The sequence below is a fragment of the Topomyia yanbarensis genome, chromosome 3 (assembly GCF_030247195.1).
Source record: "Topomyia yanbarensis strain Yona2022 chromosome 3, ASM3024719v1, whole genome shotgun sequence".
In the NCBI taxonomy this organism is placed as follows: domain Eukaryota; kingdom Metazoa; phylum Arthropoda; class Insecta; order Diptera; family Culicidae; genus Topomyia; species Topomyia yanbarensis.
The window spans coordinates 319942404-319958865 of record NC_080672.1 but is presented as its reverse complement, the minus strand read 5'-3'; the positions used below and the strand labels follow the sequence as shown (position 1 = coordinate 319958865).

General features: G+C 36.4%; 1 protein-coding gene across 1 annotated transcript; it reads left to right on the top strand.

The window, feature by feature from the left end:
• The first annotated feature begins 6541 nt into the window (after window positions 1–6541).
• On the top strand, window positions 6542–7076 carry LOC131694228 (cuticle protein 19-like). Its single transcript, XM_058982751.1, has 2 exons — window positions 6542–6580; window positions 6650–7076. The coding sequence occupies exons 1-2, from the start codon at window positions 6572–6574 to the stop codon at window positions 6980–6982; spliced, it is 342 nt and encodes a 113-aa protein (XP_058838734.1). The 5' UTR covers window positions 6542–6571; the 3' UTR covers window positions 6983–7076.
• The last annotated feature ends 9386 nt before the right edge of the window (window positions 7077–16462 follow it).

Below are 16462 nucleotides of genomic sequence, written 5' to 3'. Positions count from 1 at the left end.
TCAAGGGAGTCACCTTGGACCTCTTCTCTCCGTGCTCTTTGTGAATGATATTTGCAGCGAATTGACGTCGCGTAAAGTGATGTACGCAGATGATTTGAAAATTTATCGCATCATAACAACTCTGGTAGATTGTTGTGCACTTTAGTTTGACATCGATAGGATCATGGCATGGTGTGACAGAAACGGAATGACTATAAACATTCAGAAATGCAACATAATCACATTCACATGAATACTCTCGTCAATTACGTTTGAGTATGCTGTGGGGGCTGTTCCAGTAGTACGAGTTTCTTCCATAAAGGACCTTGGTGTTATACTTGACCGTAAGCTACGTTTCATCGAACACGTCAACGCAGTAACTGCTAAAGCCTATGCAGTACTAGGACTCATCAAACGAAACAACCGAGATTTCAACGACGTCTATTGTCTGAAGGCACTGTACATCAGTCTAGTACGCAGTATTCTAGAATATGGAGTTATCGTTTGGGCCCCGTATCAGACCGCGCACATTAATCGTATAGAACGTGTGCAAAAGAGCTACTTCTGGTATGCACTTCGACGGCTTCCCTGGCGTAATCGATTTGAACAACTACCATATGAACATCGCTGTGCTCTCATCAACCTGCCTGCACTACGAAACAGGAGAATTTTTCTGCAGCGAAATTTTATTTTCGATCTTCTCGCAGACAACATTGACTGCTTCTTGCAAAGCTGAACTTCAACGTTTCTGGTGGATCGTTGCGAAGAATAGATTTCTTTCGGCGCTCTTCTCATCGCACGCAGTACGGCCAGAATAACCCAATGGATGTTTGCTGCCAGCTCTTCAATAGCGTTTTTCACCTTTACGACTTTAATATAAGTAGAGAAATGTTCAAATTCAAAATAGGTTTAAGTTAGTATTTTAGTATTTTTGTCTGTACGAAAATTATTTATTCGAAGACAATATATGAGGATGAGCATGAGCATAATGACCGTACAAATTGTAGTTGCACCTCCGTGATTGACTAGAACAAGCTAAATTGCACAAAGAAGCAATGAATGGGGCCTGGTAGTAGCTATCCATTCTCAATGTGCACGTTTCGAGAGTTCTATATTTTTAAATGCCAATAACGGCGCCCGCCACGTCCTTACAATCATCGGAAAGGAAAGGAATGTTAGTGTAACAAACGTTGTTATGGAGACTGTGTATACCTCTGCATCTTTGCGTTTGTCACGGGAAAGAGTTTTTGTTAGTAGTATGGGGTAAAGAGTTACATAAATCTGGGTTCACCTTGATAAGTGATACGATCTATGCAACTCGCAGAAGTATTATCATGTGTTCACTGCTCTGGGCAGCCGGCTGCCGAGAATTTTTGATAGATGTATCGTTCGTTGAATTAATTTGGAAATGCTCGGTTTGTAAAAAAAGTAACTTCAGCTCCGGATTGCCGACAGTCGGGAGTGTTGCTAATGTTCAATTTAATCAAACGGTATGTGAACGATTTTATTATTCTGACGAAACATGACATTCCAAAAATACAATACAATATCATGAAAAGCGATTACCTTTAGCGTCTCGAGACATTTGTCGAAATAGCCATCGTAATAGCTATGTGATTGAAGATTTCGTAATACAAGTATTATTTAGAATGTATAAGCATTGGTATTTTAGGGCAAATAAAACGACAATTATTTATTAATTTCTTTCTCCGCGAACAACTGAATAAGGGGCCGATTGATTTGTTACTTGCGCGCGTTTTTAAACTAACTAAAGCGTATTTTAAACAATATAAAATAAATACCCGAAATGGCTAGCCTTGTATGTCGAATATACCACCGATGACGCTAATTTTTACACTAATAACTAGAACTAGTAACTGGCTCATACATGATTCAACAGTCATCACTGCACTCAGACACGACCATGCGTATTCCCCACGCAAATAAAATGACCAGTGGATTATTTTCCTAGTTGGTCAAATAAACACTAAACAAACAAAGAAATTAGTTTGATCAGTCCAAAGAAATGTCAGCTCGATTGGCATCAACTGGCGGATACGTGTTCCCTTACAGTGCACTATGGTCCCAAAGCTGTATTTAGGAAGACAAAACTGTTTGCGCCTAAACCGTTAGTTTTAGATATATAGTATCTTCGGCAAACTTTCTTAGAACTTTCTTGCCGATTTTTTTATATTAGTTGAATTAGGGTGGTCCTTGTGGTTAGGGTGTTCAAAGTATCAACTTCTTAGATATGTAAAATTCAGCTACATAGTGTTCTATAAAGTTATAAATCAATCAAATTGAAGCAACTTTTCTGAAGAAACTATGTAGCTATTTCTAATGGTTCATGTGCTATGATTTTTTCAATATTTAAGGTAGGGTGGCTCTTTAAAAATTGGTTTTCTATTAATATCTTTTTATGTGTTAATTTCTCGTTAATACTTTGTTCTAGAGGTTTTTAGAACTTTTGTAAATACACATTTTTGCCGAAGCAATGAAGTTTCTATCTCTTTTGTTTGCATAGTTACAGGCGATTTTCAGAACAAAAATGGTTTTTTTCAAAGCTATATATCTTCCAACATTGCAAATGGATTTTCAATCTTTTAATTTCATTTGAAAGACCGGAACTTTTGTAGTTTTTGGTGAAAAAATTGCGGGAGCGTTATTTCTGTAAAAAAATAATTAATTTTTGAAAATGGTGTATTTTTCAACAAAAATCGTTCATAACTTTTCAAATAGACGAGATAATAACTTTGTTACTTCAGCAAAAATATTCGCCATACAAAGTTCTAAAAGTGCTGCAAACAAAGTATTTACGATAAATCAATGTATGAAGTAACAAATGAGAAATAGTGATTTTAAGTGGTCACGTTTTCAACGTTCAATCTCTTATGGTAAAATCAACCGAGAAATAGTCATTGAGTGTGATAATACCGAATGTCATGGCAATTCTATTGGATTTGTAAACGTTTTTGAAAGAACAATCTACCGTACATCTAAATAGTACAGTGGATTTACAGTAGTGTTAACTGCAAACTATCGTTAATTCTAAATCGGCCAACAAAAGTTATCTATGCTCACTTAAGTAAATCCTTTTTGGTTTGGACTCAAAACGAGTGCTAGAAAGAAAATGTTTTAGTTCACGTCTTGTTATCTCAAAATAAAATCTTGAAACGAGTTTGTTATTCATAGCAGCGGAAATTATTGTATGTTTTTCCAACATTTATGCAATGTTTGAAAGTATAAATTAATTATCGACTATAATGACGGCTGTGGGTAAGTTAAGGAAAGATTCTCAATTTTTTGTTACTTCAAAACAAATAAAAGTAAGAGGTCTGAAAATCGCTAACCGCGAACTGGTAAAATAACTTATAAAGCATATTTCCCTAGCATCTATATAATGCATGATGACGATACTTGCTTTATTGGCTCCGTAATAGATAACTTTTATTTAGAGTTTACTATAGTACGCTGTACGCTATTAACACTATTCTGAATTCACGCTAACAAGTAGTTGTACGGTAAAATGTTGTGTTTTCAAACTGTCACATATTCAATAGATTTTCATTATAACACACATTGACTATTTCTCAGTTGATTGATACCATAAGAGATTGAGCGATGAAAACGTGACCTCTTAAAATCAATTTTTTTATTTGTCACTTCATACATTGATTTATCGTAAATACTTTGTTTGCAGCACTTTTAGAACTTTGCATGGCGAAGATTTTTGCTGAAGTAACAAAGTTATTATCTCGTCTATTTGAAAAGTTATGAACGATTTTTGTTGAAAAATACACCATTTTCAAAAATTAATTATTTATTTTACAGAAATAACGCTCCCGCAGTTTTTTTACCAAAAACTACAAAAGTTCAGATCTTTCAAATGAAATTAAAAGATTGAAAATCCATTTGCAATGTTGGAAGATATATAGCTTTGAAAAAAACCATTTTTGTTCTGAAAATCGCCTGTAACTATGCAAACAAAAGAGATAGAAACTTCATTGCTTCGGCAAAAATGTGTATTTACAAAAGTTCTAAAAACCTCTAGAAGAAGGTATTAGCGAGAAATTAACACATAAAAAGATATTAATAGAAAACCAGTTTTTAAAGAGCCACCCCACCTTAAATATTGCAAAAATCATAGCTCATGAACCATTAGAGATAGCCACATAGTTTCTTAAGGAAAGTTGCTTCAATTTGATTGATTTATAACATTGTAGAACATTATGTAGCTGAATTTTACATATCAAAGAAGTTGATACTTTGAACACCCTAACCACAAGGACCACCCTAATTCAACTAATATAAAAAAATCGGCAAGAAAGTACTAACAAAGTTTGCCGAAGATATTATATATCTAAAACTAACGGTTTAGGCGCAAACAGTTTTGTCTTCCTAAATACAGCTTTGGGACCATAGTGCAGTGCCATCAAATCAAAGAATATTTGAAATGACATACGACAAAATATGTGCAATTCTGAATATAACAAAATGAAAACTACTTAATTATTTGCAATAAAATAGGATCGGAAAAATTAGTTGCTTAACCAAGGATCATTCTCAAAGATAGCACTTTTGATGAATCACCTTATAAATAGGTGATAAGGGACGTGGACGAAAATAGCTGACCACCGCTCGATGTAACCATATGACTGCCCTTATATGTAATAGTGACGTTAGCGTCACTTTGGTCAAATTTCTTCATATTTCTGAGCTCTCTACGCAAATTCACGTATTTCAGTGTAATTGTCCTTCAAAAATTATGCAAAATGGCCTTTTAAAGCGCGAAAAACAAAGTGACGTAAACGCAATTTCTTACCAAAGTGACGTGCCGGTGCAATATATCTGCAAATGATTCGAATTTTTTCAAGTTGAACTCTCGCGTGTTTTTTTTGTAAACGGCCAATAAGCATGCTGCCAAAATTCAAATTCTGGATAAACCGTAGCTCGCCGTGAATGGATGTTAACATTTTATGAAAGAGAAAAGTTTTCTCTTTCGTCTGCTATTGTGATTTATAATCGGCGATTAATGGTTTGTCCAGAATTTCCTCTCAAAGTGAATTTTGACAGTTTCTACAACTTCATCGAAGACAGTCAAGCTCATCTTGAACCGTTAGAAAGTTCAATTTCATATCTAGCTAAAATTAGAACCCCCTAGTTTCTGTTTAAATAAAACGAAGAATCTTGCACCACACAACAACTTTCCAACACATATTGTAAGGCTAAGTTATTTGGTTTTAGCAAAAGTTAAAATTCCTACTAAATTTACATTCTGGACCACTGTGCACTGGTTGAAAATTTGTCCAAATTAGAAAATGTGACGGTATGCTACCAAATCATACACATCCCAAAACAAAACATACGCAGTAATCAAGGCAAATAAAGATTAGCTTTTAACACATATTAAAAAATACGTTTTGCCAGCATCTGTTTCTTCTGTACGGGCAATTTCTGTGCCTAGTGCATATGCACGGTAGTTTGTACCAATCGACAATTTTTATGAGCACTACTATTTTGGCCTGTGTTAAACCAGAAGAAACCATGTGCCAATTTAGAAAATCATAGTTAAATCGTCTCAACGTATTATATAACGTCCCATTAACACGCAGATTTTCATTTTTTAATTAGTTGGTTTTGTAATCAAAGGTAAATAAATAATCCTTAAAAATTATGATTGTGATTATGAAGCTCACCAACAAAGCACAGAGGCCAGTTTACTTAGCACACACTATGATGCAACACTTACGCACTTGTGCGAATGTTCCAGATTGTCATTTTCTATAGGATTTTTAGCTTTTCGATTCACAAGTAAAGTAGATAAATTTCAATTAGAACAACGTAGAGTGTAGCCCTGCACAAAACTTTCCTCTCAAACGAATGCTCAGAAGATGAATACTTGATTTGTCCGGCAGCACTGACCATCAACTGACATGGTTCGTTAGGAGAGTGAAGAAGATAAACAACCATGATATCATTTTATCAGCACCGTAAAAACGTAAACAAAACAAAGACGCTAGGTAATTTCTCCGAACAATAAACGCACAAATGCCAGACATAACCAACTAGGCTGGGAAAAACGGAAACTCCCTGCGTGCTGTGGACCATCTTCCAAAAGCCGGTCTTCGCCTAGACATGATATAATAGCGTCACGGCGTGCCGTTAATGAACGAGCGAAAGCTGTGACCAGAAATTGGTTCGCTTTGTAATCTTGGCCAATTTATGGCTCCCAAGTAAATGCCACTTGGAGGATGGTGGTGGAGGTACCATCAGACAGACAGACAGCCATTCAATGCTCCGCTAATTCCAACATATCTCAGTTTCAATGTCCCTCAAGGCCACCACATCCAAAAGTGCCCATCCAAATCGACCGACCGAAGCGCGCCTTGAGTGCCCCGAAAATGTAGTGGAAAAGATGAAATTTTGAGTCGTTTGAATCGGTTTGGCGACTACTCGTCTATATAGGATACGCATCTTCTGGACAAGCAGCCAAATGGCACGATCGTATAAATATTCTTCTGCACGTTGGCAGAGGCATCAGTTTACTCGCAGCATTCGTTCTAGTAGCTTGTCTTAGGAAACATCAGTCAACATGTTGAAGGTGTGCAGATGTGTGACGGTGAAGTGCAACAAGCAAGTGATACTAATTTAGTTTTAATTTCATCCGTAGATCGTCGCATTAGTAGCCTGTCTGGCCGTTGTCGTTTCGGCCGAATACTATTTGGCAGAACATGCTGAACACAAGGAATATTACGCCCATCCCAAGTACAAGTACCAATATGGTGTGCACGATCCTCACACTGGGGACCACAAGAGTCAGTGGGAACAGCGCGACGGAGATATAGTCGTCGGATCGTACACCGTAGATGAAGCCGATGGAACGCACCGTGTTGTGACATACAATTCGGACGATCACAACGGATTCCAGGCTCACGTTCAGCGAGTAGGACATGCCCATCACCCGCACGGAGAAAGTTACGCCAACATCGACCAGCATCACTAGGAAAGATTGAAACCGACGGTGTAGTGGTGTTTAGATTCTTTTCACAAGTCAGTTGTTATTTAGTTGTGTAAACTCCGAATGCCAAAACAATAAAATGTTCCTCGCTAATACAAGTGGTTAGTTCGTTTTAGTAACTCTTATATCAAGCAGTGATTCAGCTTACAGACAAAGTGGATTGCATTTCGTTCATAATTGTATTTGAGTTGAGTGCTTTGCATATGCATTATTCAATCCCGAGCAGAAGTCGAGACGTTAAAAACGCGTTTTGCTGGTGAGAGAATTCAGGAACTGAAATAAATCATGTTTACTTCTAATTACTTCTAAAAACTCTAAAATCCGCTGGGACTCTGAGGCCTATTGCCATTTTGAGGGTTGATGATAAAGAAGGATCTATTACCAATTTCGATAGATGCTATCAACAACAGAAACATGTTTATGTGGGGATTATCACATAAACGATCAATATCACACTGAATCATTGCACGTGATTCAAAAAAAAGTTTCCATGTTAAAGGTTCAAACTCTTTTTATATCAAAGGCATTATAAATATGTTATATTATTATAATATTATAAAGTCGCCAAAAAAAGGGTAAGCCCCTAACATGGGAATTTTTTTTTGAACCACGCCCAACAACACAGTATGGATTTGACGTTTATATGATAATATCTTGCTAAGGGTGGTGCAAAGTGCTCAAATCTAAAGTAATTTAGTTTTACTATTTTGAAGATAAAGCAGCGTTGGCCCTCTAGTGTAAGAGTAAGGTTTATTTATACATTCATTATGTCGCGTTCCCCACTGTGTACTGTACTGTGTAGAAATGTCTCTAGTAAAAATCGGAACAGGATATACTTCTGATTTCAAGTGGAAAGGACATGTATTAGCTGAATGAAATTTCTGGTAGTTGCTCTGCTATTGATTTCGTGAGAAAGTTGGAAAAATTGGAGTACCTCTATATATTAGAACTGGATACACGCAATACTAAGCAACCGACATATGTGTTCAACGTTAAGATAAGTAGTGATTACAAAACTAGGTGTCTGCGGATATGGTTAAGGTGGTGTGCTATCACAAATTCTGCGGAAACTTATTGCCGATGGCGTATCGAAAATGAACTTTTGCTTATTCTGCACGTTTTTATGCCGTATTATATATCAATTAGTGGTAAAATCGTTTTTAATAGTTATGGACAATGTAGGAGTAAACAATGTTCGTATTAATCCCCCCAGCATTATACAAAGTGGCCACTGACAATACTGGGGTTCGAACCGACAACCGGTGACAATTTTCTCACAGAGCACTTCTCTTTTGTAAAGAGGAGTTCTCTGTGAGCAAATGGTTACCGGTTATCGGTTCGAACCACGGTTGCGAACTGCTAATGCGGCCCATACACGATACGATTGGTCGTACGACGTGTTGTACGACCAGTCGTATAGATTGTTGAAACGATTTGTCGTACGACCGATTCGCCACACACGGTTGTAGTTGCAGTACGATAAGTCGTCCAGCCAGTTTGACGTTTTTTCTTTCTCCTGAAGAAAAGTAATGCAATCACTATGAAAATTGACTTCTTAACCAAGGCCCGGCGGGCCGAGTCTCGCATACCACTCGACTCAGTTCGCCGAGTTCGGCTAATGTCTGTGTGTGCGTGTAATTGAGAGTGTATGTGTGCATGTATGACCGACAATCTAACATTGTACTATGGGGGATCTAGGCCAAAAAGCTGAATAAAATTAGTATTATTTTGTATTTATAATTCATGGGAAGCATAAATAATTGATCTTGAGCACTTTTGCATAAACATCCACCTATCAGTGTGAAATTTTTTTCTTTAAAAACCCAACCTAATTGAAACTATTATGATTGATGGCAATAGTTTCATTTGTTGAGTCATTTTCTAATTGATTTTGTTTTATTTGACTTGGTAATGGGGACAACACATAAAGTACAGGGTGCGCCAGCTGGATGTAACCTTTTTCAACATTGAACAACTTTGTGATTTTTCAGCCGATTTTCACAAGTAAACAAGTTTTTTTAGGATATTTTATGCCATTTATTATAAACCAGCTTTAGAATACAACGTCGATTAAATGACCATCCACATTTGATATACAAAAAGCGGGAATTTTGCATGATATTGGACAGCATTTCGGGCTTAATCGCAGCAATTTCAGCTCGTATATTAGATCTGAGTTCGTCAAGGTTCTTAGGTTTGCTGGAATAAACTTTTTTTTTCAAATAACCCCACACAAAAAAGTGTGGTACCGTTAAATCCGGAGAACGAGGAGTCCATTCCAAATCACCATTTTTGAGACAACGCGTCCTAGGAATTTGCTCTGCAAGAACTTGATTGTAGCGGCTGCGGTGTGGCAAAGTGCCCCGTCTTGTTGAAATTAGAAGTTTTTTAGACTTTTTTTCTGCATTTGTGGACAAAGTGCGCCAAAATCCAACGATAGCGTGCGCCGTCGATGGTCTCTCCTTCTTTGAAAAAATAAGGACCGAGGATTGTTTTGGAGCACACTCTGGCCCAAACAGTTACTTTCTGGTCATGCAGTGGTGTTTGATGTATAACGTGTGGGTTCTGTATTCCAAATTCTACAATTTTGTTTATTTTTTGTTCCGCCGGAAAGGGTGGTGTGAGCTTCTTTCGTCATTAAAATTTTGTCGCAAAACACACGCACAGTTTTCACTATTGAACGATCGTTTTCATTGTTAAGCGCTACGATTTAATCGTGTAAATCGATTCATAGATAAAATGGCAACAAATGACGTTTCGGAATTGTGTTTATCTGTCCAAATCAGCTGGAAAATAACGGAGTTGTTCAATGTTGAAATTGGATACATCCAGATGGCGCACCCTGTATTGTTAATCATTCTAAACCTTTGTTTGTTATTTTTCTTAACGAAAAAAGTGGTATTTTTCCCTCCCCTAAGCTTTGCATTGCAAACATCATCAAGCATATTTGTACATCAGTTTTCAAGACTGCTTTAAGATGGTTATTGCATTATGCTCGCTAGTGATGCATTGAGAAAACCGAGAGAGCCTTTTTTATGTTTTGTGTTTTCTCATACTCTACACCAGCCCAAACTAACGGTCAGCCAAAATCCTGTGCACACTGGCGTGGCCGATTGGTGGATCACCATGGATTGACTTTTACTGTTGTCTGTGTTTGCAGTAGAGATGGGCGAATCGGTCAAAAGAATAAACTCTTCAAAACGAATGAATGAACTGCGACTCTTCTTTAAAGAACTGCGATTCACTGGCGAAATGATTAATTTTTATGAGCCCTATGAGATCCAACAAGAACCGAATGAGTCGATTTGACAGGTTTGCCATGATTATGAATCTTTATAGCGAATGAAACAAAAGGAATGACAAACATTGAACATTATTTGTCTGCACGGAATAAAACATTGACAAAACAGTTGTTATATCCAAAACATAATGGTAAAATATGTGCATCAATCAACCGAAGGTGAAGCAAAGTCCTCTCATGGTTTCCAAATTGGCGCAGCCGCTTGCTGAACGAAAGCTTTCGTAAATTTTACACATTTAATGTACACTGCACGAATGTTATCGTTGATAACGATATTTTTTTTCGTGAATTAAACGAAATGTTTTGTTTATTTGAATAAACGTTTATGTATATTACGAACGATTTCATTGCTTAAACGAATTTATTTCGTTCATCTTAGAAAACTTTGCGTATTTATTAACCTGTTGTTGTTTTCAGTCGATCTTTTGAGATCGTATGTATGTTTGATAAAATCCAATTTTTTAATTTAAGGAAAGCGATGTGGCCAAATCGATTTTATCGTGCTACGAAGAAATGGCCGGTTGATGAACGAAAGTATACGTAAATTTTACTTACTTAGTTTACATTGCACGAATGTAATCGTTGATAACGACATTATTTTTGGTAAATGATACCAAATGTTTCGTTTATTTTAATAAACATTTATGTATATTACAAACGATTTCGTTGGTCGCATTCGATCTTTTATGATCGATGTTTGACAGCACCGACTTTTTTTAAATTAAAGGGATCGATCTGGCAAATTCGATTCTATTTCAACCTACTCATCATTGTTGAGGACTAGAAAGATTGTGGTATGTAGAAATGGCCGCTTGATGAACGAAAGTTTTCGTAAATTTTACTTATTTAGTGTACATTGCACGAATGTCGTGGTTGAAAACGACATTATTTTTCGTGAATGAAACGAAATGTTTTGTTTATTTTAATAAATGTTTGTGTATATTACGAACAATCTTGTTGGTCGCACGAATTCATTTCGTTCATTTAAGAGAATTTTTCGTATTTAATAGCATATTATTTTAACATTGCTCTTGCAGAGAAAAACTCTAACTTATTCATACAAAACCAACTAGCAGTTCGCGATGGCTCAACTACACATTTGTCTTGAACATAGTTTGCACTAAAAGTCATAATGAAAAAAGTTATATTAAAAAAACTAGATTTAAGGGGGTTGCCAAGTAAAACGCTTTATCAATCAATAAACTTGAATCCTACAAGCTCAAGTTCTTCAACAAAAAATTTTACTATGAGCATTCCTAAAACTTTGTCGAAGACACCAACTTTCTACCTCGTCAGTATAAAAAGTTAATTTTTTTAGTTCGATCGTAGTAAGCCATGCCTAATTTCAATTGTTATCAGATTGTGGGGAATATTCATACGAACAATTCCTCCAAAGACACGCTGTGAATATATTCGATGGTTTGGCCTCTAGTGAATTAAGTTCACGTTTTGCCTTTCTCAATAGAAAGGTATTGCAATTGCTCTGAAAACCGACTTTTTAACGGAGGCCCGGAGGGCCGAGTGACATATACCATTCGATTCAGTTCGTCGAGTTCGGCAAATGTCTGTGTGTGTATGTATGTGTGTGTGTGTATGTATGTGTGTGTATGTGCGTCTGTGTGTGTGTAAGCGAACACAATCTCACTCACTTTTCTCAGAGATGGATGAACCGATTTTTACAAACTTAGTCCCAAATGAAAGGTGCAACGTTCCCATAGGCTGCTATTGAATTTCTAATGGATCCGACTTTCGGTTCCGGAATTACAGTGTGATGAGTACGATCACGCAGAAAACGTCGATTTTAAGAAATTCTGCAATGAATGTATAATGGTGAAAATTTTTCCAAAATGTGACCACAATTGCTTCGATTTGTAGTACTAGGTCATTAACAGCCATTCAAAGTCTCTTTGGTCACATTGGCCACCATCATCGGTTCCGGAAGCCCCGGCGGAAGTATCCAAATTCTGACTAACAGTCACATCGGTTTCTCGGAGGTGGCTAGACCGAATCAACCAAACTTAGTCTCAAATGAAAGATGTTGCGTCCCCATAAATGGCTATTAAATTTTATCCTAAACCGACTTCCGGTTCCGGAGTTACGGGTTGTGGCGTGCGATCACATAGCAAATTGTGATTCAAGCCGATACCCCGATGGAAGCAAAAACGCTTTTAATCCACCTAACAGTGTGATGAGACATTTCTTATAACTCTTATCACTCTCTTCGGATATTATATCGTTTGAGAACATTTAGAACTTGATGCTTCGCGATGTTTTTGATAACACATACTACATGGGATTGTGGCAGGACACAGAGAATCGCTCAAATCAGCATAGGACAACATCAGTGCTAGAAATCTCAAACCAAATCAATGGGAAAGCGAAAAAGTGGCCCATAAAATAGACATACAAACGAATTATTGCTAATTGCTCTGTTAATAAAATATCTAAATTCCTCAATCAATGCATTGTGGTGGGAAAACTGAATTTTCCTAAAGGGGTTATGTATATTGTACTGAGCCAAAAAATCGAATTTTTTTTTGAATCGGAATGAAGTTTATACTTTACTCAAATTTTCAACGCGACTGAGACCTAAATATCAACGCTTTTTCTGGAAAAAAGCGATACTAGCAGTGACACCATTCAAAGAAAATCAACAGTGAATATTTCCAGACTTGGTTTTATTTCCTATTTAAGAAATATTGTGTTTTTTACATCCTAGATTGCATGATTCACTGATCGAAACCCAAAACTTCATGAAGTATTTGAAATTATTAAATTAAAATTTGTGTTTGCTATTGAAATTGACAAAATGATAGTATCGCCCCTTTGACGATTGTTTACCCACCTATCAGCATTGAAGTATCACCCTTACATTTTGTTTACAATACCAATTTTACAATTGGTGGGGGTTTGGTGAAAATTGATCTTACTGTCCAAACGGCATAATTCCGAAACCGTAATTTTTGAAGTTTTAAAATTATGCAGAATTAATTTTTCAAAAAATAGTAACAGAGTTCGTGTTTTTAGCGAATTTGTTGAGACTTTATTGTAGTCATGAATATTAACCTGAGAAAATTCACCATAAATACTTCTTGGACGATATACCGTCAAAATTATTTTATCAAATGATGCGCTGTTTAACGTTTGTAAAACTCATCGAAGATACTAACCCTCCGAAATTGGCGGTTTCAAAATGATGTTATCTTGACCTTAAATTACTGTTTTTGAACATTTGACCTATACATATAATTGGTCATACAACAAAAATCAAATTCTTATCAAAATCGATCAGAACCTGCTAGAGTCGAATGGAAATCGTAATTTTTCATAAATTTCTCTCTACATTCGGAAAGTGTTATCCTCGATATTAATCATATTACGTTTTCGTCTCAACTCGACGCATTCCCAAAATGAAAACCTGTTTTAATGCACCTAGTGGTGCAATTGTGCTTTTCTCATTTGTCCAGATTACGATTCCATGGCTGGTTATGTTCAATACAATGGTGGAATTAAATATTACATGTTCAGTTCGATTTGCACATACGTACAATGGATCGACAGCCACGATCTTGAGATACTGACCGCCGCTGGTTTCAAGCGATGTTTCAGTATCACATAGTAAGATCCGGGAGGTTCGGGTCCTGCCGAAAATTTTCAACTTGTTAAGAAATTTTAAACTAGTTTTAATTTTAAAGTAGCAACCACTTACTGCATACTCCCTCCGGGCCGGTATGATTGACGATTTTTAGAGTGATTGGATAACCTTTCTATATGAGAAAGGCAAAAATGTCCCAAAAAATCAATTTTTGTCAAACATTATTTTTTTCGAGTTTACATCAAATCTCGATGTTTCATGCATTATAAAGTCATTTGGCATCAAAAATACAAATTTGATTTTGAAAATTTTTCATTTCAGTTTATATGGGAATTTGCTGTGTGATTGCACTCTTCAACTCGTAACTCCGGAACCGGAAGTCCAATCAATAAAAAAATCAATTGCAGCCGATGGGAAGGTTGTACCTTTCATTTGAGACAAACTTTGTGCAAATCGATCCAGCCATCTCTGCTTAACAGAGGTCACATTTTTTTCCACATACACACATACACACACATACATACATACACACACAGACATTTTCCGATCTCGACGAACTGAGTCGATTGGCATATGTCACTCGGCCCTCCCGGTCGGGATTAGATTGACGAATTTTAGAGTGAATGAGAAAGGCAAAAACATTTTAGCAAATGTTGAAAGTTATGCATTTTTTTGGTGAGCTGTTCTATGTTTCATAGACATTAAATCAATTTTAACTTCGCTTCCTTTTAAATAAAGATCCTTATTACAGTACATCTCTACAAAAACGAGCTCAATTTGAAAAGAAATCTGAGGATTATGATTGATTACAGAACTCTGGAATTTTCTATTGGAATGTTTTCAGGCAGGATTTTGATATTGATGCAATTAGACAACTGTGAAATCAAGACCAATAGATCAGTTACATATCAGGACCCCATTCCGACAATTTATCAAAAGTCCTCATGATGTTTACAACAACAGGATATCAATGTACGGATCAGATAATTGTTATTGTAATATTGAATTGAATCAGTCTGCATCAATCCATTTTTTTTGGGTGTGGTGGGGGGGGGGGGGCGTTGTATGGTGTTAAACCCCAAAACCTTCTCTTGGCAACGCCATTGCTTGGAGTTATTTATTTCGCTTTTTATTTTCCGATATGTTTCAGATCGAGCCGATGGTCATGAGTTAGAAAAATTGCAGTCAGAAGGTTCGCACAAATGAACATTTTTGCACTGATAAGTTATCAAGTTTCTTCCAGACAACTTGGAAGTGTTCGGTGATTATTTCTAGCGGTTGTAGATAGAAAAATGAAATACAAAATTCGTTTTATCGAAATAATGTTTGGCTTATTTCAATGGATTATTACTATATTGAACAATAAATAGGCGACAAAGAGTAATCCACAAACAACAAGCCATAACTTTTAAAGTATTCAAAATAGATATTTGAAGTCTTCAGTAAAGTTATTCGCAAAAGTAAGAGCTACAAATTTGTAGAAGGCATCATTTCGATATAATCACTTCCAAGAAAATTTGTGAAAATATCTCACTCATAGGGGGATTAATCAGCAAAAGCACAATACCAAAAGAAAGGGCATATTGCTTCCATTAAATTCTCCGAAGATACTATTGACCTAAAATAAGCCGTTTTGGCGTTAAAAATAGATTACATGTTTTTGGTCATATTTCTGGCAATGGGAAATGATAAAAATCTTTCGTCCGCATTTAATGTTAAATATCTCTTTTGATAATAGTCCGATTACAACAATCTATAGCTTGTTCGAAAGATATTTGTTAAAGCTATCTAAAAACATATAAATTGTTAATCTATATTGTCAACTTCGGCAAATAATTCCAAGAAACTGCAAAAAACGCCATTTTTACACATTCAAACATTCATATCTTGGAAACTAAACATCAGAATCAAAAACAAATTAATAGCGTTCATACTGTTTTTTAGTTCTTTCATTTAAAATTGGTTTGGATAAGATCGGTTCAGCCATTGCTGAGAAACACGAATGAGAATTTGTCCGTTACATACACACACACACACACAGACACACACACACAGACATTGTCCCAAATCGTCGAGCTGAGTCGATTGGTATATAAGACTCGGCCCTCCGGGCCTCGGAAAAAATCTTGAAAGTTTGAGCGAATTCTATACATTTCTTTTATAAGAAATGTAAAAAGGTAAAAATTTCGCTAAAATGTCTCTCAAATAACTTAACTTTGCAGTTCTAGGCCACCGACGGCCAAACAAACTTTCGTTGACTACATTGACCACCATAGACGGTTCCGGAAGTGCCCGGGAAAAGCGGCCATCTTTCATAACTAGCAAACTCATATCAGTTTCTCGGAAATGGTTGGGCCGATTTTCACAAACTTAGTCCCAAATGATAGCTATATTATCCCCACAGATGTCTGTAACATTTCGCACGGACCGCTTGTATGGTTCCGGAAATATAGACTGAACGGTCCGTTCAGCCGGAACTCAAATTTTTTATTCAAAGGGGGGACCCCATGAAATTTCAGAAATCGAATTCGTATTTTTGATGCCAAACATCTTTAAAATGTATGAAACG